Source organism: Desarmillaria tabescens (assembly GCF_030435595.1).
Source record: "Desarmillaria tabescens strain CCBAS 213 chromosome Unknown EV420scaffold_16, whole genome shotgun sequence".
NCBI classification, from domain to species: domain Eukaryota; kingdom Fungi; phylum Basidiomycota; class Agaricomycetes; order Agaricales; family Physalacriaceae; genus Desarmillaria; species Desarmillaria tabescens.
Window position 1 is genome coordinate 561035 of NW_026848315.1, and position 24925 is coordinate 585959.

Here is a 24925-nt window from a genome sequence, read left to right on the forward strand (position 1 = left end):
ATACATACTATTTCCCATTTTCTACGCTTAGAAGACACAGGCCGAGGGTGTACCAAACGAGAAGCTGTTTGCCTCGAGGCATCGCAACTTGCACGTTCCACCCCGAATCCTCCTGGGCTGCTGCGTGTAAACAATGTGATAGAAGTCTTCGTTCTCTTAAATGCTTTCCCACACAGATTAATTTATTTCACATAAAACAAAGACGTCTGCATGGAGACTGTGGACAAGTTCATTTTGCAACGCCGCAATCCCAGTAGGTACGTCGGAGGAGTGGGTGGTGTACACCTCTACGGTGTCTAAGGGAACCCAAGATTAGCATTACTGGCGCTGGCCATTTTTGGTCATAGTTGTCAGGTGCTTTGGGCGCTTCGATGACATTCCTGTTCCTAACGCAATCCTCAGCGAACGTAGCAGCAGTCTCCTCGGAGTCAGCCCAGGCCATCCCGTCCTATACATTGTAAAATGAACCTTTTTTGAAGTCAGCGTTCGAATAAAACAGTGAATAACCCAAGTTCATCTACACAGAACTAGAACCACGTTATTGGACTGGTAAAGATACGATGCCCCAGGCTCGTTCCACACGAAGGCCTTTACTGATGGGAACAAGTTTTGTGGTATAATGCTCCGTTCCTCTCTCCCAAGCGAACATTTTGTGACGCCAAGCTCAGTTCTGTATCAAGGCGACGAGGGGCTTTCCCCTAAAATGCACGGCCACTTTTTCGAAAAAACTTCTTCATTAAGGCTCATGAAAAGCGTTGGTTGTTTTAGTGACGCCATTGGCTAGAACATGTCGTAGTCTTGTCAAGGATTGCGGGTGGCGGGAGAGAGCCTGTAAATGACGGCGATGTAGTTCTTTGAAGATATCTATTAGATATTTCAAACACCTTTACTGAGAGCCTGATCCACCCACCAAAATTCACCGGACAGCGTCGAGGTTCATTTAACAGCACTTGTGTGAGAGGCGAGACTACAGAATTAGAACGAATAAGTTCCACAACCGAGTAATACTCACCGCATCAATATCGCGTGACCAGCAAAAAGGTCGACTCCGTTCCCTGTGCCATCACCAGACCAACGAGACTGCAAAGGTTCGCGCCAGAGCCGTGCGTTGGAATAGACCGTCAACGTGCAGAGGTCTGTAAAGAGACGAAGCTGAGGTCCATCTCACGTAGGGAAGCACAGTGATGCGAGAAGACCTGCTTTCACGCAGGTCAACGTTTCGCACTCTTCCTCATTGAGTATCGGAGGCTCCTGGCTGTGAATCCACGCCTATGACGCATCGGTTATCCTTCGACAGTGCTTGTTCACTCAAAGATTGCCTCAAACCTCGCCTTGCACGACCTTGAAAACATTGTATGCGGACTGGTGCTGGATGTCGACCTGTTAGGTACTATGAATGTAAGGGGGCAGCTGGTGTTGGCGAGAGGGTCGCGTTCATGGCCGTATTCAGATGCTCTGAAACCCATCTCCAACCCTATCCTGTTCTCGGTATTTTTCTCATCTGAGCTGGTCTCCCAGTCCGCCATAGCAGGACCATCAGAGCGCTGCAAGTCTTCTGGCATTCGGGTGCATTCCTTCCTTTTGTATCCGAGGCACTCGTCTTGCCGTTCCTGCACTGGTACATTAACGCGCAGGGTGAATCTGGTTTTGGGGAGCGGAGAGTGAGGGTTGGATCGTAATGGCTGCACGATGTAGGAGGACGTAGGTGTGATGGACTGGGTGTGACGTCGACGAAGTCTTGTAGTCGGTGTAGTCGGTGTTGTTGTGACTGAAATTGTGTCTGCAGCCTTCTCGATCTCGACCAGCTGGTGCTGATATAGATGGTCTACTGTCGATTACTGAGCTTCCACGTCAATGTCGCATCCCTGCGACTCTGCCAGAAATCAGCTAAAGGCACACTTTCGCTATGCTTGAAAACATACGATATCGTGTAATTTATAGCTGGGTGTCGATACGCAGGTGGGACGCTACCAGATTGAAAATTCGATGAAGGTAGCAGAAGGTTCAACAATAATCATACCTGATACTTAATCGCACACTCCAGAAACCCACGTCATATCCACCGAGGCGTGTCGCAATCCTAGTCGAGGAACGAATGGAGTAGCAGAAGGAGGGGAAGGGCCCGTAGACGACGGCGACGCAGACATCCGACGTTGGATATCACCTGATGAACCCACGCCGTGCAATTATTGTAAAGCAACATGATGAGATCTATGCTGTATCGAAGCAGGTACACTGTCGTGAGGCCAGGTTCTTGTCAGAGTGCGCTCTTTCTCTTTTTGTTACTTTTGTAATCGTAGCACTGAAGCGAGGTAAGGCCAATCAACGCATAGAGAGAAGAAAATAGAGATCAGTAAGTAATGCGAAGAGATGACGCTGCATGGACTAGAGTTGGCATGGTTGTTACGAGGAATGATCGAAACCGTGTACGCGTCTGTTTGGTTGCCCAGCCCGCCCCCGTTGTGGTTGATTTCGATGACGTCACAGCTTCTTGGTTCCCTCCCAACTATACATGGAATTTGAGACTCACGGCAAGCGATTTTTCTTCTTACTTTATTCAATTCTAACCTTTTATTATATAGTTGACTATGAAATGCTCGGGACCAAAGTCAAATTCCCCCACAACGGACGCACACTAAAAAGAATATACGTCGACTTTGGCTGCATGCGGAAAATTGGACTCTGGAGACGGAGATGAGAACTGTAGTTCCTTCACTTCGTGTCTTCCGCGTCATTTCCTCTCTCATGCTAAGGTACGCGTTTGGTGATGATACGGCGATTTTTGTTCAGGTAACGAAAACTCTTTCAAGGAAGCTGTTACCGATCTCGACGACTGGCATGAAGGGAAGGGACATGTCGAAATTATGACAAGAGTGCGCTCGGGATGGTCGATCTTCCTTCGATTCACCTGCATGCAGCTGTGCTCGCTCTTGCTGTAGCCTGATCTTATTCACTCATGTCGGCGCGACTGCACTTCCCTGAAGGGTACTACCAAACACGCCCTGACACGCATCACTCACAGGACGTGAAGATATGGGCGGCAACCCGTTGTGGGAGTCAAGGCGGGATACAAGGCACGGCTTTGATGTTAAGGGGAGAGGCGGTATCCCTGTTGAAGCTCTTCCGCTACCATCGGTTTTCATTCTCGCTCTCGCTGTCCAGCACGGCTTTATGCCTACAACACATCTATGTATGTTCGCCCTCCCTCTAGTTGACGCATCACCCGTAGCTCATAACAATGTATCACAGTCGCATCGGCCCATACCCAGCGTTCCTCTTCCATGCCTCTCACCTACGCCAATAATCACGACCTCTCAACGCCTTACGACAGACTATTTTATCAAAACTGAAGCCACCGGTATCCAGGTTGAGCTCGATACGTGTATCGATCGGAACGAGTTTGCGGGGGTGTTGAGGGCATCTTCTGGCACCCATGGCGGGCTACACGAACTTTTTCGACGTAAGATGAGGAGGAGAATCGCAGAATCGCAAACTCGTAGGCGTCTATTTCCCAAAGTCTGTGGTTTCTTTTCACCAACATTCTGTTCTCACTTTCCCCAACTACAGATCTGTTTTCCTTCAAAAACTCCGGCGGTGTTTCCTTAGCTCTCCGAATAGTCGTTCTCGATGTCTTCGACCACTTTTGTTTAATGTGCCCCGGCTTTTGGCAGAACCCTTGCCATCGACGCGGTCGTTATTTTCGCCCCGAGGCGGACATCTATCTGTGAAGAGTAGCAAGTTACTCCTCGTACCTAGTGCGCCTCGCTGGTAAGGCCTTTCTTCACCACTGTACGATATCTCATTAACACCTTTTTAACGTGAAGGCGACCTAATCTCTACTCGTTAGCATTGCATAGAGCTATGTTCATGCCTCAGGTACAATCATGCTACGCACCTATGCTGTAAGTTTATAATCACTTGTCTCTTCCAACATCTAACAATCTATGCCTAGCCTTCGACGCTGCGACACCGCGTGCTTCAGGATTGGCGCAGCTTCAAGAGGAGATATATATGAGGCTAGTGATGTCGGGAAGTCGTGGCTACTCGTGGGACCAGGGGAACACATAGATGCGGATGGACGTGCTTGCACCAAGGTTTCCCTCCTGCTGATTATTATACGGTACTTACATGCATGTAAAGTACGTGCACTAGAAATTTAATTTATAACATTTTACTCGCATAATTTACAACGGAGACTAACATGAGTGAGATGCATTCACCTAACGAAATGCACTGGAGAGAAGTAGCACAGATTATGTGCCGAGGATCCAGCTGGCCTGCATGCACACTCCTCCTTCCCAGTCTGGAAGGTCCCATCGCAAGCGAATTTTCCGACTCCTAGAAAATTCACTGACTTTCCTCCGTGTCAATACGCAGTTTTTCTTACACGCAAATGACCCCTCCTCTTTCCCGTGCTTTCTCCCGAGCAAACAGTTTGCGACACCAAGCTCGGTTCTGTGTCGAAGCGACTACGGACATTTCCCAGAGTGCACTGACACTTTTTTGAACATCACGAAATGGGCGTTGGTTGTTTTAGTGATCTGGTCAGAGAGTGTTGCAGTCCTTATCGAGGAGCGAATGGTGGCAGGAGGGAGAGGCCCGTAGACGACGGCGATACACACATCCGAGGTTGGATACTTCAAACGCCCTTCCAAGAGCCCGTCTATAGATCCACCCACCAAAAATTCCCGACAGCGTCCTCAGTCCAGAGATTGACCTGAAAACATGAACCTCGTCTTCGGTCGTGGTAGAAGAATTGTAAGTTGGGGTGCGAGTGTTTTGTCGTTCGCTTGATGAAGGTGCACGGTGGATTGGTAGGGATCACTCCTTGTTGTTTGCAGCTAGTTGGGAGTTCAAACACTGGGCAAGGGTTCGCAGAGATGCATCATCCGTAATTGCAAGGCTTTACGAAGGTGGCGCTACAACGGCTGCATCTGAGTCGAGTGTAAGACCCGAGCATGTTCTCCAGGTGACTTCGCGCTCGTGGGGGATCGTGGTCGACCCGTTCCACGATTTCACCCATTCTGGTTATGATATATGATAGTCGGAGCGTGAGAACTCCTTGACCATCCGACTCAGCCTCAGACTTACTCTTGACTCACTGTCCTGCCCTGCCCTGCCCCTTACTCATCGTCGAACGTGACATCCAGCACCAGGCTCCGTTGACGCTAACCTGGGATGTCGATTGGTATAACCCTCAACTCATCAGTCGAACAAGATTGCCAACTATGACGCAGGACGAGGCAATATTGAATCCCAGCGTGGACAGAGATTGATGATGAGGTCGCGTTACTGTGGTTTGCGGAACGAAGGAGGAAGAGAACGGAGAAAGGTTTGAAATTAGAGAGGGAGTTGGACGATGGCGAAAAGGGCGGGGGCGGCGAGGATAACGACGAAGCTGGCGAAAAATCACTGGTCATTAGGGGCGAATCTTCAAAACGACGAGGACATTCTCGTCTTCCCGCACTCCATCGATGGTTTCTGGGTACAGAGACAGATCACTGAGGTATACTTAGATTTGCGCACTTCTGCCGATCAAGCTAAGGCTGAAGTTGCTATACACGAGATGGACATGGAATGGATTCTTCACAGATTAGCGGGGATCGCCAGACGGAGGCACGCCTGTTTGCAGTTCCCAAACTAAATTGCATTCAGAGCAAGCTCTAGTCTGTTATATCTGGCATCGATGAGCCCACTTTGCTTTGCGTGTCTATCAGTACCGGAAAGGTATGTCTTTCAAGCTGTATCTTGATTTCGTCGCTGACTATTTCTTGATACCAAGACCAATGTGACGTGTAAAAGCACCAACACCAGCTATACGAATTTCGTTCATCCCCTCATCATCGATGAATGCTTTACGTCTCGTTGGGTTGCCACTCTCCTCAACTATCAGGATGGCACCACCTTCCTCCGCGTAGACGAATCGAAAGGACTTTTCACTTCGATGCTTCGTACTGTCCTTGCGGGCTGCAGCAATTGATCATCGGAGTTATTGAAAAGAAGGTGGTCATGTGGTATCAAGTGACGAACGACGTCTGTTACTAGAAAGTCCTTGACTAGGCCGGGCTGAATCAACCCCTACTCTTCGTGCGCCCATGGAAAGAAACAACGAATATGACGAAGTTCTCGAGAGACATGGTGGAGGAGAAGGGGATGATTACTCAGTTTGCCAAAGCTAATAGATTTCCACACGAGGTCCTAATAGAGAAGCCAACATAATTAAGGATTCAGACCTTCACGACTTCTTACTCTTGTCGTCACCTCTGACAACTCTGGCGTCCTTACTGCAGACCGCTCTGCACTTCTGCAGAGACCTGGAAACGGATGGTGCACCTATTTCACTGGCTGGTTGCATCGATACACGAGTCGTGTCATCCGAGAACCCCCCGGGATGTGGACAGGAATGTGACAGACCAACAATAGGCAATAGAAGAGGCCGGTGGACCTATGAGCAGTTCTCTCGATGCATCAATCTGTCGAAGAAGAGTACCGACTACGGCGCTGAAGACGAGGCTATGGAGAAACCCAATATGAAGTGGAAGGATACGACAAGTCGGTGTTTCGAGGACAAGGACAAATAAGCGTTTGAAATCAGAAATGAGTCGGACGATGACGATGGCGAAGAAGGCTGGGACCGTGAGGCTGCACCTGAAAGTGGCGAAGAAGCACTGGTCATTAGTGACAAAACTTCGAAATCTGCAAAGTCCAAGGCCGACAAAAATACGCAGTTCGTATGCTTGGACGTGCAGGTCGACCTCAATACGATATACGACGTTACCATAACCTCCGAGGTCCAGGACTACCTGAGCTTGCTCAGCCACCACGAGTCTCTAGTATCCGAGTTGTCCGGCAACTTCAGCATGGAAATTGTCTCGGGAACGATCCAGAACCGTGACAACTGGCTGGGATGCACCTATGTGTAAGCTATCCTCTATCTCAAGTGTATCTTCTGTTAACGAAACATTTTGCAGTTTCGTGCAAATGCTTTGCTCGGCGAGTTTGTGCGTATTATCGGGATGACGATATTGAAGCACCAACAAAACCTGTCGTGATCTGTGTTTCCTCACGGAAAATGGTGCCTCACCGTCGACGACCTGCTCGTTTACTGTGCTGCAAATGACAAACCAGACAGGTTCCTTAATGTCAAGGTCACAGATTTATCTTGACCATTTACGGGACGAAAGGATGAAGGAGACATTGAAGAAGGGTATTGGCTATTTCCACGAAACTATGGATAGGCAGGACAAGCGCATTGTCCAAAGTCTGTTTGAGAGCGGAGTTGTTCAAATGCTCGCTATATACAGCATGGTCGATTCCGGTTGCTAGCAACATCATCATGGGTGTGCGGTAGTACTACGGAGGAAAGGAACATCAATACGTTGACTTTCTCGTCATGGATGTCCTGCAAATAATGGGTCGAGAGACAACGAAACACGTCCTCATGTATTCACAGATGAGGAAGGACTTCAAGTTTTAGAAGAAATTCTTGGCGGAGAGTTTTCCCATTGAGAACCGTCTTCTTGCTCACTTGCTGCGCGACTATGTACTTCCTGGCGGAGATTGTGGTGAAAACTATCAAGACGAAGCAAGATGCTACGGTAGGATGCTTTGCCTCTCGTCCCGAGCTGACTCTTCTCACCAAGATGTTTTTGTGTTACTTCTTATTCTTGACTTTCACTTTGCTTGGTTCGGCCTTTGTTCGATTTTGGATGAATATATAGTGACACATAGTACATTGTAGTATAGCACGGGTTTTCGCAATCGACGAAACTTTATATCCATCAGCGACTGCATGAGCTCTTTACAAGAGGAGTCCTTCGCATCCTCTCAGGTAGGCATGATAACTACTTGATTTAAGAAGAGCTACTACAATGTGTACTCAAACAAGAATATTCCGACATTCTTCAGTAATATGCAGATCCCGGAATCGATTTAATTCTTTAAGTGACATCTGAAACACCGACACTTTCTCAAACCTTTCCTCTGGCAGTCTTCGCCCGACAACCCAATATTGGGATGGTGAAACACCGCAAATCAGTGCGTACATGTCTTCAGGTATCGGGTACTCGTGGGCGGCCGTGATGTTGAATGCATGTTCTGTCCCACCCTTGTCGTTGACAATTAACTGTCCACGTCGATCACCCTCTTCTACAGCAGTCAACCACCGTACGAACCCCTTTTCAATGCATTCCGCATCACACCAGTCTTCATCCATCTCATCCCGATTAACTTTGATGCCAAGGTAACCACCTGCGGGCAAAGGCTTCGTCATAAGCTGGTCCCACGATGGTCTCCATTTTCTGCCTGCACTTCCCGGTTCAGGATACAAGAACAACAAACCCCGACGCCACTCATCCATCGAATTCATGAGTGCCGTCCATGCACCCTCAAGAGACTCGCTCTCATAGTATGCCGGTATCGTCTTGGACAGCTGACAAAATGCCAGTCCCGCGACTTTGTCCACTGGGTTGGTCGACACCCGATTCTGCATGTCCTCCAGTGCTGCAAATGCACCATACAAAATGTGATCCATAGACTCCAGCTGCTCGTGAAATCTGGTCAGTGGCGGAGTCTCATACTTCCCATCCTTACACTCAGCATGCATTGGTCCATCCGGTGTGTCCCCAGCAATCACCCTGTCCTCGCCAACCTCCTGTAGTGTCCAAGCACGTCTAAACCAACATCGATCACTATCCAAGTCGCCGTCCTTCAAACTCAAAGGCCGACCCAGCCCACTCATGTAAATCACCACATCAGCCAGATGATACACTGTTCCGATGGTGGGCACATCCAGCTTCCACTCTTCCTTGCGCATATGCTCTCCCGGTCCACCGACCTGTCTCAGACAGAGAACATCCAACCATGCATACTGCGCTCCAAGATTGAGCATCTCAATACGGACAAGATTGAGGCTGGTGTCTTTTGGGATGGGAACGGGCCATTTGTATTCGTTGATGGGTGTCTGCACGTTGACACGATCCTTCTCATCCATCCAGGCATGCGATATTGGCCAAAGCTGGTGGCTCCGGTACCACTCATTACAGGAGATTCCTGTGCACCACCATGGCACCACCCGATTACTGAACAGATCCCACACACGTCGAGGTGGCAACTTTGGATTGATGATCTGGTTACTAACAAGTGCTTTTCGTCGCATCTCCTGGTCCTCCTCTTCCCATCTGTGAAATCTGTCTCGTATATTACTCCAGTCGTTGATGTACCATAGCTGACGGAGGCGGCCATATGCCATGCCAAAGTCATAGTGGTTCGTGATGCAGCCTTCAAGAAGGGAGGAGAGGGATGGAGTGTCCATGATGTATGATGTTCCGAGTGTGGTGTTGAGTTGATCTAAGAGGCCTCGAACACCGAGAGTAGCACAGGAAGTGTCAGCAAGACGGGACGATATCACGGGCTTTCTACCGGTGTATGCTCGCTGCAATGGAACGATAACCGATGATTCTTGTTGGCCTGTCTCAGTGAAGGCAGAGATGGTGACTTTGCGAAGAGATTTCTCCTGGGAATGGTATCAATTTCCCCTCTGCTTATTTGTCGACTGATTTACCTCTGGTTGAAGCCAATGGTAGTCCGGAGATGTGTCAGAATGACCCGAAGTGTCACTAGATGATTGTTCTTCCGTGAGGTTAGTCTGTGAACCCACTTCGGAGGTTGGTTCTTGATGCGCTGAGCGTGGCGATGAGTCCGGTGTCGCCTCCATAACAGGACCAACATCTTCTGAAATAGAACTACTGTTCTGTTCTTGCGGCTTGGACAGCATGGTTGTGTTGGAATTTTCGTCAAGTTCAGAGGTTTTGTCAGGAGATGATTTTTTACTTGTCCGAGTAGTCAAACAGACGGAGCAGTACGCGTGGTTCCGAACTGACTTCACGAAGCTTGGTCTGTGTTAACATTTGTATTCAGTACTCGAAATGAGAGGGTTTAATGATACATACTAGTACCTATTTTCCCGGTTCAGGATGGGTATACAGTCGAAGGAGTCCTAAACGAAAAGCGGTTTGCCGTCAAGCAAGCAAGTGTCGTAAGTCACAGCTTGAATTTAACTCCGGACTGATAGGGCAGGACTGATGCGAGGTCTTTGTGTGAACAAGATGGTGGAAGTCCTTGTCCTCTCGAGCTCATAAGGGCTGCACTATAAGGCGCGGCTTCTTTTGGGAACCTTAGCTTGGAGATTGGGAATAAGTTTATTAGAGTAAGGACTGGTGGAATGAGGTCAAAAGCATGAATTTTGTCAGTGATGGCACGTATAGGTTTATTAATACAGTAAGCGCTACTTGGAATAAGCATGCTCCTCATGCCCATTTGGATATCTTGCGTTGGGACGAGCGGGTAAAGCAGCCAAAGCTTCTTCCGAACACAACTGGACAGACGCCGCAGAGGTATACTCTATCCATTCTCCCTACCTATCTGCTAAGATTGCGCCGTTCTAGTCTCCCAATGGCTTCCCTCGGGTTCCATTCAGGATATGGTCACACTGACCCACCTACACAATGAACTAGAACCACTTGGGGATCAATAAAGACTCCAGTCTCGTCCACACGAATGAGGGTGGGTTAGCCTTTATCGACGGGAAACCAAGTTGCATGGTGCATCTATCAAGTGCGTGCACGGTAACAACGGGAGGAATGGAGGAAATTGTTGAAGATCAGGCCCTTCGTCTCTAGCTGCGCCTCGGCATCGGCGCCATCTGGGATTTCTCACATCAAGATCAAAATGATCAGACAGAATGTGAGGTCTTGTAGAGAAGGTAGATAGAGGTACGGAAGCGGGTCCAAGGACGATGTCCAGAGGCACCGAACCCTGAGTAGGGATAACTGAGAAAAATTGCCACCCTGTCCTTTGCGAAATTCAAGATGCGATTCCTCGAGTAACTGATAGAGTCGAGATTGTGGATAGCAGTAGATGGCCCCGCAAGGTGCGTGATTTGAAGGAGGAAATGTGAAAGAGCCTAGATTGCGTAGTTTACACAATGTCACTCTACGAGGGCTAGGAACATCGAGGAAGACATCACTGATGTTCTCCGCTGACCAGATTGTTCTGCTGACCTCCCACGTACACCGGGTCCCAACTGCCAAAAATCCGAAGTAACGAACGTCTCCATCAACTGTTCTCAACTCCTTCAACATGTCTAGGAGAAGTTCTGGCGACACCCTCCTCCACTGATGATGCTCTCCAAGTGTCAAGAAAAATGCTTGGACAACTTCGTATGTGGTTTTGGATTGTTCATGTCCATGTCAAGAGCGGACTATAGCATCGATGCCGTCATAGTTCTGTAGACGATATCGCGATCTTTCACCAACGTCGATTGACGTGGCATATCCTCCTCACCACGGAGCGATGGCATTGGCCATAAGAGCCGTTGGTGAGTTCGAAGATGCTGAAGAGCAGTGCGTCCGATAGATCGTTCACGGTGCATGGTCCTGGGTATACCCATGGTGGAGGTATCGCCAAGACTAATTGAAATAATATCGAACGCACGCCGTTGGTCACAGCAGCTAAGTCACCGGAACGCAGGCCCAATGGAATTAATCGATGAAGATGACTGGTGTACTCCGTCCTTCATCGAAAGTCTCTTGGGTACATTCGTTAGCGTTGAATACAACGGCCATTGTTGATCAGCTCACCGAGTTATTCCCAAGCTTGTGTACGTCGTTGCAGTTGATAATAATGCGGCGAAGCAACAGAAATCTTCTAAGCAGCTATCAGATCACATTGTACGATGCAATTCTGAGGACTTTTCTTGTACCTGCGGGATAGCTCTTGAGCCCATCGCAACGAATATTGGATGCGCCAAGAGGTTGGACAGCATCTAAATTAAAAAGAAGTCGGAATTCCACTCGATGAAAGGTGTTGAAGATGAATAACTTGGGGGATCAAGGAGTCGGTATATCGTCGCCACGTCCTTTAAGTGTTCGAAGGGATGCCCACGCTAAACTTCTCAGAAACCAAATCCTGCTTCACTTCGCTCAGGCTTATCTCTGCCTCCCCCCAAATCTAAGCCATATTCGTGTAAGTGTGCTGTTGTGAGGATTCCATTGTCCAAGAGGTTGGTTCTGGTCTGAGTGCGCCTCTGTTCATTTGTTGCTTTCGTGGTGCTGACGCGAGGTAGAGCCAATCGACACGTAGGAAGAAGGAGAAGAGAATAGGGATCAGGAATGAGAAGACGGTGCACGGAATGGAGTCGGCGTGGTGAGGAGGAAATGATCGAAGCAGTGTTGAATGCTCGGCGCATCTGTTTGGTTTTGATGACATCACATTTCTGGTCCCTTCCCGATGACACACGGAATTTGAGACTCACGGCAAGCCAATTTTTTTCTTACTCTATTTAATTCTAACCTTTTCACATAGCGAACAACCAACACTCGAGACCAGATCCAATTTCCCTGCGATGGACATGCAAAAGAAATAGACATGGGTTCTGGCTGCATGGACTCTTGGGATGGAGATGAGAACTGTGCTCATAGTGCGAGCTCTTGCTGTTTGCGTCTTCCGCGTCATTCTCCCTCTCATGCTAAGGTACGCGTTTGATGGTAGAATTTTTGTTCGGGTAACGAGAACTCTTTCAAGGAAGCTGTTAACGATCTCGACGACTGGCGCGAAGGGAAATAATGTGTCGAAAACGTGACAAGACTGCACTTGGGATGGCAGATCTTCCTTCGATTCACCTGCATGCAGCAATACTCGCTCTTGTAGCCTGATCTTATTCACTCATGTCAGCGCGACTGCACTTCCCTGAAGGGTACCAACCACGCCCCAGGACGTGAAGATATGAGCGACAACCCGTTGTGGGAGTCAAGGCATGATACGAGGCACGGCTTTGATGTTAGGGGGAGAGGCGGTATCCCTGTTGAAGCTCTTCCACTACCATCAGTTTTCATTCTCGCCCTCGCTGATCAGCACGGCTTTATGTCTACAACACATCTATGTATGTTTGCCCTCCCTCTAGTTGACGCATCACCCGTAGCTCATAACAATGTATCACAGTCGCATTGGCCCATACCCAGCATTCCTCTTCCATGCCTCTCACCTATGCCAATAATCACGACCTCTCAACGCCTTACGACAGACTATTTTATCAAAGCTGAAGCCACCGGTATCCAGGTTGAGCTTGATATGTGTATCGATCGGAACGAGTTTGCGGGGGTGTTGAGGGCATCTTCTGGCAGCCACGACAGGTTACCCGGGATTTTTTCGACATGAGATGAAGGGGAGAATCGAAGAATAGTAAACCTGCGCTAGGCGTCTATTCCTCAAGTCTGTGGTTTATTTCCACCAACATTCCGTTCTGACTTCTTTCAAATACAGGTCTCAAAAACCCTCAGCACCGTTCCCTTAGCCCTCGGAATGGTCCTTCTCGACATCTTCGACAACTTGTTGTTTGGTGCACCTCAGTTTTTGGCAGAACTCTTGTCGTCGACATCATCGTTGTTTTTGCCGGAGGCGACGTCTATCTGTGAAGAGTAATTTGCTGCTACTCTTCTTACCTGGTACACCTCGCTGTAAGGTCTTTCTTCGGCGCTATACAGTGTTTCATCAATACGTTCTCTTTAGCATGACGGTGACGAACAAATATCTACTCGATAGCAGGGGATAGCGCTATGTTCATGTCTCGAACGCACGTGTATTTTTAGTTTATATCGGTCAAGAATCAAGCTAGGCCGATCCCAATCAGAACTCTGTATCCATTCGAGACACAGACAAATTTTCCCAGGATGAGATCGCAAGGCTCTTCTGTGGACCTTGGAGGACTCTCCAGTGGCTTAAACACTGGCGAAGGGGCATTTTTGGTATAGGCAAAGGGTCCGTCGGCGTCTTTGTTGGAGATGACTATACAGAAGACGTGGCTGTCGAGGCTGATGCAACCGACAATGTCGATGAAAAAGATTCGGCTGACCTGGCTGACATGTTTGACGTGGGGGTCTGGAGCTCGTAGAGAGGATTGTACTTCCAGAGCTTGCAGACGAATCGAAAGAACTTTTCTATTTCGACACGTCGTATCGATCTCGCGAATAGTCCACCGGAGTTACAGGAAAGAAGGCAATCAAGTGATATCGAGGGACAAATGAAGCCTGCTACGAGAAGGCCGGAAAGAATCAAACCCTGGTTTTTGTGAAAACGGCGAAATTTGTGATCTCCTTCCTTGTTTTGGCATCCATCACGCCACTGCGACTCTAGTCTGGGTGTCAATCTGCCAGCCACGGGATCGTCATAAACGGAATCCAGATCTACAATGTTTGGACATGTAGCTGGGTCGAGGGCAGTACGATCCATACGACGTTACCATCACCTCCGAGTTCCAGGACTACCTGAGCTTGCTCAACCACTGCCTATCTATTGTGTCTCTATCCAAGATGGCCGATAACTTCAACACAGAAATTATCCTGGGCACGATCCGAAATTATGATAACGGGCTAGGATACACTTATCTGTATGCTATGTTCCATCTCAAATGTCTCTTCTATTGACTTCATCCCCTCAGTTTCATATCAGGATGACGACGTCGAAGCCAGTATCCTTGGCCATCGTTGAATATGCATCTGGAAAACCCGTCATTGGCTTTACTCCCTTGCGGAGACAACGCCGCTTCACCGTTAATCTTCTGCTTCTCCACTGTTCTGCGGACGACAAGACAGACGGGTTCCTTAACGTCGAGGTCACAGGTTCATCTTGATCATTCGCGGGACGAAGGATTGAAGGAGACGTCGAAGAAGGGTATTGGCTATTTCCACGAGGTCATGGATAAAGAGGACAAGTGGATCGTCCAACGTCTGTTTGAGAATGGTGTTGTTCAAGCGTTTTTTGGACGCGGCATGGTCGGTTCTTGTTGCTAGTGACATGGCCATCATCATGGGCATGCAGGACTGCGAAGGAAAGAAATATCAATACATCAACTATCTCATCGTGGATGTCCTGCAAACAAAGGGCCGAGAGACGATAAAACGTGACCTCATGTGTCAACGGACAAGGAAGGACTTTTACAAGAGATTCTTGGTGGAGAGTCTTCCCATTGAGAAGCATCTTCTTGCTCAATTGCTGCGTGACTATGTGCGGGCGGAGATTGCAGTGAGAACTATCAAGACGAAGCAAGATGCTATGGTGGGATGCTTTGCCTCGTGATGCTGGACTGACTGTTCTCACTAAGATATTTTTGCGTTACTTTTTATTCTTGACTTTCACTTTGCTTGGTTCCGCCTTGGTTGATTTTCGATGAATATATAAAGAGATACATAGTGCATTGTAGTATAACTCGGGTTTTCGCAATCGATGAGCTAGAATCAACTGCGTGAAGCCTTCATAAGAACAGTCAAAGCTCGCACCCTCTCAAGTAGGCATGATAACCACTCGGTTGAAGAATAGCTACAATATGTACTTAAACAAGAATGTATCGACACTTAGTACTAAGATTCTTTAACCGCTCCCATTTATCTCTATCGGGAATTTGCAACACCGACACTTTCTCAAACCTTTTCCCTGACAGTCTTCGCCCGACAACGTAATGTTGGGATGTATGTCCATCAGCGGAAATCAGTGTGTAGGTGCCATCAGGTATCGGGTACTCGTGGGTGGTTGTGATGTTGAATGCGTGTTCTGTCCCACCCGCGTCTTGAACAATCAACTTTCCGCGTCGATCACTCCCTTCCACAATAGCCAACCCCCGTACGAACCCCTTTTTAATGCAGGGCCCATCACACCAGTCTTCATCCATCTCCTCATTCCGATAAACGAAGATGCCGAGGTATCTATATGTGGGCAGAGGCTTCGTCATCAGCTGGTCCCACGATGGTCTCCATTTTGTGCCTGCATTGCCCGGTTCAGGATAGGCGAACAACGCTCCCCGAAGAACCATTGAATTAACGAGTGCTGTCCATGCGTCCTCGAGAGACTCGCTCTCATAGTATGCCGGTATCTTCTTGGACCGCAGAATAGATGCCAGTGCCGCAATTTTGTCCACTGGATTGGTCGACACCCGATTCTGCATACTCTTCAGCACCTTAAACATCTCCCAGAACATGACCTTAAACCGCAGCTGCTTGTGAAACCTGGTCAGTAGCTCAGTCTCATAGTTCCCATGCTCATCTATTGGCTCGGCATGCAGTGGTCCATCCGGCGTGTCCCCAGCAATCAGCTTGAATCTGCCAACCTCCTGCAGTGTCCATGCACGTCTAAACCAACACCGATCATTCTCCAAGTCTCCCTCCTTCAAACTCAAAGGCTGACCCAGCCCACTCAAGTAACGCATCACACCGGCCATATGATAGACTGCTCCGATGATGGGCACATCCAGCTTCCACTCTTCTGCACGCACATCCTCCCCTGGTCCACCCTCCTGTCTCAAACAGAGAACGTCCAACCACGCATACTCTGCATATTCTGGAACCAGCACATAGTCCCAATCATACTCCAGATCAGGGCGCTTCGCTTGAAGATTGAGCGCTTCAATGCGGATCAGGTTGAGGTTGGCGTCTTTCGGAATGGGAACGGGCCATTCATATCCGTTGATGGGTGTCTGCGCATTAACACGATCCCTCTCACCCACCCATGCATGCGATATCGGCATAAGCGTCCTATTCCAGGACCAGTCCTTACTGACGTTTGTAAACCACCATGGAACCACTCGATTGCTGTACAGATCCCACACACGTCGAGGTGGCAAATTTGGTTGAACGATCTGGTTACCAACAAGTGCATTTCGTCGCATCTCCCGGTCCTCCTCTTCCCATTTGTGCAATATGTCTCGTATAGTGCTCCAGTCTCGGGCGTACCATATCCGACGGAGGCGGCTATATGCCATGCCAAAGTCCCAGTTGTTTGCGATGCACTCTTCAAGAAGGGAGGGGAGTGATGGAGTGTCGAGGGTGTGTGAGGTTCCGAGTGTCATGTTGAGTTGGTCCAAGAGGCCCTGAATGCCGAGGGTAGTGCAGGGAGTGTCAGCAAGGTAGGATGATATCACAGGCACACGACCAGTATACGCCCGTTGCAATGGAACGATGATCGACGATTCAGGTTGGCCTGTCTCGGTCAAGGCGGAGATGGTGACTTCAGGAAGTGATATATCCTGGAAATGTGTTGTCAAATAGCCTCTGCTTGTTTCCAGACTGACTTACCTTGGGAGGCCATGATTCATCATCATCAGACTCAGAAGATGTATCAGAAGCTTCATCTCCAGAAGGTTGCTCTTCCGTGGCATTAATCTGCAAACCCACTGCAATGGATGGTGATTCTGGATGCAAGCAGGGCAACGAGTCCGGTGTCGCCTCCAAAGAAGAACTAGCATCCTCTGGAGTAGAATTACCGTGCTGCTCTTGCAGCTCGGACGAAGCGGCTGTGTTGGTGCCGGTTTTATTGGCCTTTCCCTGCTGCTGGTCCATCCCGCCCTTATTCGACACAGGAGCTACATCGTCCTCGGATTCGACCTCGCTACCATCGCTGATGTCCTGGTGTCGTCGCTTTCGGCCTACTGACTGTTCCTGCGGGGCTTGCTGGATCGCTGGCTTCATGGCTGGTTTCGTTGGCCTCGTTGTACTTTTCAGTTTCGTTGATGGAATCTTTGGTTTAGAGGTGTTGGTTGACTTTGGCTTGATTTGCAGAGTGTTGATGAAACACAGCCCACTCGACGACCGCAACCGGTGCTTAGAGCCTTAGATGTTTTCCCACATGGATTAACTTAGTTCGCATAAATCAAAAACATTAGCTTGGGGGGTCACGTCCCCCCTCCCAAGCGACTATTCTGAATCAACCTAGTTAACTGTGGTCTGCTATGTATTAAATTACAACGCTCTACAACAAAAAGAAAAGAAAGAAAAGAAAAGAAAACGTTAGCTTGGAGACTGGGGACAAGTTCATTTGCAAGGCCACGATCCCGGTAGATATGTCGGGAGAGTGGATGGTATACAGCAGCAGTCTCTTCAGAGTCGGCTCAGGCCATCCCGCCCTATACGTTGAAAAATGAACCATTTTTGAAGTCGGTGTTTCATTGAAAAAGTAAAACCAAGTTCATCTACACAGAACTAGAACCGCGCTATTGGACTGGTAAAGATACAACGCCCCAGACTTGTTCCGCATGAAGGCCTTTACTGATGGGAAACAAGTTTTGTGGTATAGCATGCACGGTGATGAGACGCTACTAAGATCACAATCAGATGAAGATAGCCCCAGATCTAATAAGACTCATACCTGATATCCAACAGCTCGGTACCTCCGAAAGACGGACTCGGCAGACGTCGTAGTGAAATCTATGGCAGAATCGTCGCATGTGATCAACAACGTATGAGATATCTCTCCTTCCTGCAGAGATTCATTTGCCTAAGTGACGTGATTAGTAGGCCGAACATACGATCTGAGAGAAAAACTCACAGTTACTGGGATTCTTCATTCAGATTCACAAGTTGTTGCCGGCTGGTGATATCTCGGGAGAAGGGACGGGTGGACGTTCAGTCTTCTCACTAGAGCAAATAGATCCAGAAAACGAGATGACAGGTTGAGGCCATACCTCGATGTTCGTAGGCTAGGAACATCAACACGAAGTTGGCACAGATCGATAATAGGTTCGTCAACGACAGCAATTCCAATAGAAGCCATCGGAAGCTCTCATCTCTAGACACAGCATGCTGATGGCCTGCAGCGGTGGTAGGAAATGAAAAATCGAGGAATGCTGCAAACGTATGCTCGAGAGCCTCTATGAGAATGTTCCCCCCAAAGGTTTGCTGCGCAAAACAACTGCACGATGGAACGACGGATGATGGAGAAGTGCTCAAGATCAGGAAACTATGATGCACAGAAATGTCGAAAGATTACAAAAGTGTAATGTCCCCAGTAGGAATTACTGTTGACATGGACGGATCGGAGTACCCACCAGTGGGAGGAAAATTTATGTTATGGGTTCGAGGAGTAGGGTCCAGTCAGATTCAAAGATGGAAAGAGCCAACCGTAAGTCAACTGTGAGTGATTAATCCCTGATCAGATGCATGTTGATCAATGCAAACTGGCTGTAAACATTCGGGACTATAGCATTGATATAGTGCCGCTTTAGATTTGGAGATGATATCACGATAACTCGGCATCGTCGATTGACGTATGCTCTTCACCACGGAGGATAGCTCTGGGCATAAGAGTTGCTCGTGAGTTTGAAGATACTGAAGAGCAATGCGTCGTTCACGACACATGATCCTAGATCTACTAGGATGGAGGTATCACTGCGGGTAATTGAAATAACAACGCATGCATACTGTTGGTTAAGACAAGTACGGTCGCTGGAGCACAGATAGAATGGAATTAATCGATGAAGCCGACTGGGATGCTCCATCCATCATCGGAAGCCACCTGGGTAGGCTCGTTAGCTCTGGATACAACGACTATTGTTGATCAGCTTACCGGACTATTCTTAAGCATGTGTACGTTGTCGCAGTTGATAATGACGTGGTGAAGTAACAGGAAATCCTTTAAGCACTCATCAGATCACATTACACTACGCAAACCCGAGGACTTTTCAAAGATCTGTAAGCGACTTCGGTATCAGACAACCTTGCCATGAAGCCGTCCCTATCCATACATTCTGTACCTGCGGCTAGCTCACGAGCCTGTCGCAGCGAATAATGGATGCGCCAGGAGGACGACATCTAAATTGAAATGCAGCCGTGGCGGGAGGTGTAGAGATCGGTGGGATCATGAAGTCAGTTGATAAAAAATGCGCAGAGAAATGGGAGCAAGGAATTATCATTTTGTAGCTGTTCAAGGGCCTCGTCGGTGAAGCCCATCAATGGTATCGAGATATCGGCGGTACCTCTTCTAACAGTGTTCGGAGGGAGGCCCGCGCTAAACCTCTCAGGAACCAAATCCTGCTTCACTTCGCTCAGGCTCGTCTCTGCCTTTGTCGTGCACCCCAAAAATCTAAGCCATAACCATGCAAGCACGCTGCCATGAGGTATCCATGGTCCAAGACACCGGTTCTTGCCGGGGTGTCTGTCCATTTGCTGCTTTCGTAGTGCTGACGCAAGGTAGGTCCACCGACGCGTAAGGAGAAGGAGAAGATAATAAAGAACAGGTATGAGAAGACGGTGCGCGGAACGTCGGCGTGGTGAGGAGGAAAATGATCGAAGCAGTGTCGAAAAGCGTCTGTTTGGTTTTGATGACGTCACATTTCTTGTCCCTTTCCAACGATTACGCGGAATTTGAAACTTACGGCAAGCGATTTTTCTTCTTACTTTATTCAATTCTAACTTTTTCTTATAGCCAGCTGCCAACACTCGAGACCAAGACCAATTTTCTCGCGATGGACGCGCAAAAGAAATAGACGTGAACTTTGCCTGCATGGACTCTGGAGGTGGAGATGAGAACTGTGCTCATAGTGCGAGTTCTTGCAGTTTGTGTCTTCCGCATCACTCTCCCCCTCACGCTAAGGTACGCGTTTGGTGGTAAAACGATGACGAGAACTCTTTGAAGGAAACTGTTACCGATCCCGACGACTGGCGCGAAGGGAAGGAATGTGTCGAAAAGGTGACAAGAGTGCACTCGGGATGGTAGATCTTCCTTCGATTCACCCGTATGCAGCTATACTCGCCCTTGCTGTAGCTTGATCTCGTTCACTCATGTCAGCGCAACTGCACTTCCCTGAAGAGTACCAAACACGCCCTGACACGCATCACTCACAGGGCGTGAAGATATGGGCGGCAACCTGTTGTGGGAGTCAAGGAGGGATACGAGACACGGCTGGCTTTGATGTTAAGGGGAGAGGCGGTATCTGTGTTGAAACTCTTCTGCTACCATTGCACGTTTTGTGACGAGGTATCTGCTTGTTCAGGAGGAGGGTAAGAGAAGACACGGAAGCCTCCTCCGCTACCATCAGTTTTCATTCTCGCCCTCGCTGTTCAGCATGGCTTTATGCCTGCAACACATCTATGTATGTTCACCCTCCTTCTAGTTAAATAACGCATCACTCGTAGCTTATAACAATGTATCACAGTCGCATCGGCCCATACCTAGCGTTCCTCTTCCATGCCTCTCACCTACGCCAATAATCACGACCTCTCAACGCCTTACGACAGACTCTTTTATCAAAGTTTTGCTACCGGTATCCAGGTTGAGCTCGATCAGTGTATCGATCGGAACGAGTTTGCAGGGGTGTTGAAGGCATCTTCTTGCACTCATGGCAGGCTATCCAGGCTTTTTTTCGACGTGAGATGAGGGGGGAGACTCGTCGAAGAATAGTAAACTTACGCTAGGCGTCTATTTCTCAAGTCCGTGGTTTCTTTTCACCAACATTCCGTTCTGACTTCTTTCGAATACAGGTCTCAAAAACCCTCAGCACCGTTCCCTTAGCTCTCGGAACGGTCCTTCTCGACATCTTCGACGACTTGTTGTTTGATGCGCCCCAATTTTTGGTAGAACTCTTGTTGTCGACGTCGTTGTCCTTGCCCGAGGCGACGTCTATCTGTGAAGAGTAGCATGCTGCTCCTCTTCATACCTGGTACACCTCGCTGTAAGGTCTTTCTTCGGCGCCATACAGTGTTTCATTAATACGTTCTCTTTAGCATGACGGTGATGAACGCATATCTACTCGATTGCAGGGGATAGCGCTATGTTCATGTCTGAAACACACGTATATTGTTAGTTTATATCGGTCAAGAATCAAGCTAGGCCGATCCTAATCAGAACTCTGTATCCATTCGAGACACATTTTCCCAGGATGAGATCGCAAGACTCTTCTGTGGACCTCGGAAGACTCTCCAGTGGCTTAAACACTGGCGAAGGGGCATTTTTGGTATAGGCAAAGGGTCCGTCAGCGTCTTTGTTGGAGATGACTGTACAGAAGACGTGGTTGTTGAGGCTTACGCAACAGACAACGTCGATGAAAAGGATTCGGCAGACCTGGCTGACATGTTTGACGTGGGGGTCTTGAGCTCGTAGAGAGGGTTGTACTTCCAGAGCTTGCAGACGAATCGAAAGCACTTTTCTATTTCGATGCGTCGTATCGATCTCGCGAGTAGTCTACCGGATTTACAGGAAAGAAGGGAATCAAGCGATATCCAGGGGCAAATGAAGCCTGCTACGAGAAGGCCGGAAAGAATCAAACCCTGGTTTTCGTAAAAACAGTGAAATTCGTGGTCTCCTTCCTTGTTTTGGTATCCATCACGCCACTGCGACACTAGCCTGGGTGTCAATCTGCCAGCCATACGATCATCATAAACGGAATCCGGATCTACAATGCTTGGACGTGTAAGTCGACCGCAATACGATACATACGATATTACCATCGCCTCCGAGCTCCAGGACTACCTGAGGCTTGCTCAACCACCACCCGTCGATCGGGTCTCTACACAAGTTGCCCGATAGCTTCAACAACATGAAAATTGTCTTGAGCACGATCTGAAATTGTGATAACTGGCTGGGATACACCTATCTGTAAGCTAACTTCTATCTCAAATGTCTCTTCTATTAACCGATCATTCTTTCAGTTTCGTGCAAATGCCTCGCTCGCCGGGTTTGTACGCGTTGGTATCAATTATCAGGACGTCGAGGCCGAAGCCATCACCGCATACGCACCTACAAAACCTGTCATCAACATTGTTCCCTCACGGAGACAATGCCACCTCGCATACACTGCGGTCAATGATAAACCAGACAGGCTCCATAACTTCGAGGTCGCAGGTTCATCTTGGTCATTTGCGGGATGAAGGAATGAAGGAGACATTGAAAGGGGTATTGGTTATTTCCACGAGGCTATGGATAAGCAGAACGAGCACATTGACCAACGTGTGTTTGAGAATGGAGCTGTTCAAGTGTTCGTTCGACGCGGCATGGTCGATTCCGGTTGCTAGCGACATGGCCATCATCATGGGCATGCAGTACTACGAAGGAAAGGAGCATTGATATGTCAACTACCTCATCATGGATGTTTTGCAAACAATGGGTCGAGAGACGACGAAACATGCCCTCATGTGTCAACAGGCGAGGAAGAACTTTTACAAGAGATTCTTGGTGGAGTCTTCCCATTGAGAAGCATCTTCTTGTTCATTTGCTGCGTGACTACTTCCGGGCGGAGATTGCAGCGAGAACTATCAAGACGAAGCAAGATGCTATGGTAGGATGCTTTGCCTCGTGATGCCGAGCTGACTGTTCTCACCAAGATACCTTTACCTCACTCCTTATCCTTGTCTTTTCGCTTTTCCAGGTTCTGCCCTTGTGTGATTTTCGATGAATACATAAAGAGATACATAGTACAATGTTGTAGTATAGCACGGGTTTTCGCAATCGATGAGCTAGCATCAACTGCGTGAAGCCTTCATAAGAGCAGTCAAGTTCGCACCCCCTCAAGATAACCACTCGATTGAAGAACTACTACAATATGTACTCAAACAAAAATGTTCCGACATTCTTCAGTTATATGCAGATCTTCTAACCGACTCCGTTCATCTCTATCGGAAATTTGCAACACCGATACTTTCTCAAACCTTTTCCCTGGCAGTCTTTGGCCGACAACACAATATGTGGATGCCCATGCATGATTGCAAATCAGTGTGTATGTGTCGTCAGGTATCGGACACTCGTGGGTGGCTGTGATGTTGAATGCATGTTCTGTCCCACCCACGTCTTTAACGATCAAATCCCCACGTCGATCACTCCCTTCCGCAACCTGAGCCAACCCCCGCACCAAACCCTTTTCAATGCAGGGAGCAGAACACGAGTCTTCATCCATCTCCTCATTCCGATAAACAAGGATGTTAGAGTATCCACCTGCAGGCAGAGGCTTCGTCATAAGCTGGACCCACAATGGTCTCCATTTTGTGCCTGCATTGCCCGGTTCAGGATACAAGCAGAACAACTGCCCCAGAACCCACACATCCATCGAATTGACGAGTGCTGTCCATGCGTCCTCGAGAGACTGGCTCTCATAGTATGCCGGTATCTTCTTGGACCGCAGAAGAAATGCCAGTCCCGCGACTTTGTCCACCGGGTTGGTCGACATCCGATTCTGCATGCTCTTCAGTGATTCAAACACTCCATGGGGCTTTATAATAGACTGCAGCTGCTCATGAAACCTGGTCAGTAACTCAGTCTCATAGTTCCCATCCTCATCCACTGGCTCAACATGCAGTGGTCCATCTGGCGTGTCCCCAGCAATCACCCTCTGATCTCCAACCTCCTGTACTGTCCAAGCACGTCTAAACCAACACCGATCACTCTCCAAGTCTCCCTCCTTCAAACTCATAGGCCGACCCAACCCACTCAAGTACCACACCACAAAGGCCTGATACACTGCTCCGATGGTGGGCACATCCAGCTTCCACTCTTGTGCGCGCATACCCTCCCCTGGTCCATCCGCCTGTCTCAAACAAAGAACATCCAACCATGCATACTCTGCATACTCTGGAACCGGCACATACTCCCCATCATACTCCGGATCAGGGCGCTTCGCTCGAAGATTGAGCGTCTCAATGCGGATCAGGTTGAGGTTGGCGTCTTTCGGAATGGGAACAGGCCATTCGTATCCATTGATGGGTGTCTGTGCATTAACACGATCCTTCTCACCCACCCATGCATGCGATATCGACACAAGCATGTCCCCCCAGAACGATTCGTTAGCGCAGACTTTGTTTGTAATCCACCATGGAACCACTCGATTGCTGTACAGATCCCACACGCGTCGAGGTGGCAAATTTGGTTGAACGATCTGGTTACCAACAAGTGCATTTCGTCGCATCTCCCGGTCCTCCTCTTCCCATTTGCGCAATTTGTCTCGTACAGTGCTCCAGTTGTCGGTGTACCATACCTGGCGGAGGCGGCCATATGCCATGCCAAAGTCCCAGTTGTTTGCAATGCACTCTTCAAGAAGGGAGGAGAGTGATGGAGTGTCGAGGCTGTGCGAGGTTCCGAGTGTCGTGTTGAGTTGATCCAAGAGGCCCTGAACACCGAG

The 24925-nt window shown here is 48.6% G+C and overlaps 8 protein-coding genes across 8 annotated transcripts; 3 read left to right on the top strand and 5 right to left on the bottom strand.

The window, feature by feature from the left end:
• Window positions 1–229: 229 nt before the first annotated feature.
• EV420DRAFT_1479540 (uncharacterized protein) lies at window positions 230–1562 on the bottom strand (the record flags this gene model as incomplete). Its single annotated transcript, XM_060469589.1, has 4 exons — window positions 230–448; window positions 538–670; window positions 1013–1136; window positions 1364–1562. 4 exons carry the CDS (start codon window positions 1560–1562, stop codon window positions 230–232), a joined length of 675 nt encoding a protein of 224 aa, XP_060331126.1.
• Window positions 1563–5359: 3797 nt separating this feature from the next.
• EV420DRAFT_1642594 (uncharacterized protein) lies at window positions 5360–7020 on the top strand (the record flags this gene model as incomplete). Its single annotated transcript, XM_060477391.1, has 6 exons — window positions 5360–5506; window positions 5668–5727; window positions 5783–5951; window positions 6196–6556; window positions 6596–6919; window positions 6972–7020. The coding sequence occupies 6 exons, from the start codon at window positions 5360–5362 to the stop codon at window positions 7018–7020; spliced, it is 1110 nt and encodes a 369-aa protein (XP_060331127.1).
• Window positions 7021–7879: 859 nt separating this feature from the next.
• Window positions 7880–9250, bottom strand: EV420DRAFT_1270016 (uncharacterized protein; the record flags this gene model as incomplete). Its single annotated transcript, XM_060467537.1, has 1 exon — window positions 7880–9250. One exon carries the CDS (start codon window positions 9248–9250, stop codon window positions 7880–7882), a length of 1371 nt encoding a protein of 456 aa, XP_060331128.1.
• Window positions 9251–14366: 5116 nt separating this feature from the next.
• Window positions 14367–14846, top strand: EV420DRAFT_1479544 (uncharacterized protein; the record flags this gene model as incomplete). Its single annotated transcript, XM_060469590.1, has 3 exons — window positions 14367–14443; window positions 14506–14675; window positions 14704–14846. 3 exons carry the CDS (start codon window positions 14367–14369, stop codon window positions 14844–14846), a joined length of 390 nt encoding a protein of 129 aa, XP_060331129.1.
• A 497-nt stretch (window positions 14847–15343) lies between these two features.
• Window positions 15344–17111, bottom strand: EV420DRAFT_1308394 (uncharacterized protein). The gene has a single exon (XM_060468525.1). It carries the CDS (start codon window positions 16892–16894, stop codon window positions 15386–15388), a length of 1509 nt encoding a protein of 502 aa, XP_060331130.1. The 5' UTR covers window positions 16895–17111; the 3' UTR covers window positions 15344–15385.
• A 923-nt stretch (window positions 17112–18034) lies between these two features.
• EV420DRAFT_1763945 (uncharacterized protein) lies at window positions 18035–18594 on the bottom strand (the record flags this gene model as incomplete). The annotated part of the gene is made up of 3 exons (XM_060480761.1): window positions 18035–18136; window positions 18190–18318; window positions 18460–18594. 3 exons carry the CDS (start codon window positions 18592–18594, stop codon window positions 18035–18037), a joined length of 366 nt encoding a protein of 121 aa, XP_060331131.1.
• Window positions 18595–18795: 201 nt separating this feature from the next.
• EV420DRAFT_1679129 (uncharacterized protein) lies at window positions 18796–23183 on the top strand (the record flags this gene model as incomplete). Its single annotated transcript, XM_060479192.1, has 17 exons — window positions 18796–18942; window positions 19196–19214; window positions 19253–19339; window positions 19382–19406; window positions 19447–19511; window positions 19648–19684; window positions 19740–19791; window positions 20010–20069; window positions 20245–20412; window positions 20455–20531; window positions 20797–20911; window positions 20995–21186; window positions 21300–21392; window positions 21543–21617; window positions 21697–21903; window positions 21999–22133; window positions 22467–23183. 17 exons carry the CDS (start codon window positions 18796–18798, stop codon window positions 22683–22685), a joined length of 1773 nt encoding a protein of 590 aa, XP_060331132.1. The 3' UTR covers window positions 22686–23183.
• Window positions 23184–23362: 179 nt separating this feature from the next.
• Window positions 23363–24874, bottom strand: EV420DRAFT_1308395 (uncharacterized protein; the record flags this gene model as incomplete). Its single annotated transcript, XM_060468526.1, has 1 exon — window positions 23363–24874. Exon 1 carries the CDS (start codon window positions 24803–24805, stop codon window positions 23363–23365), a length of 1443 nt encoding a protein of 480 aa, XP_060331133.1. The 5' UTR covers window positions 24806–24874.
• Window positions 24875–24925: the final 51 nt, after the last annotated feature.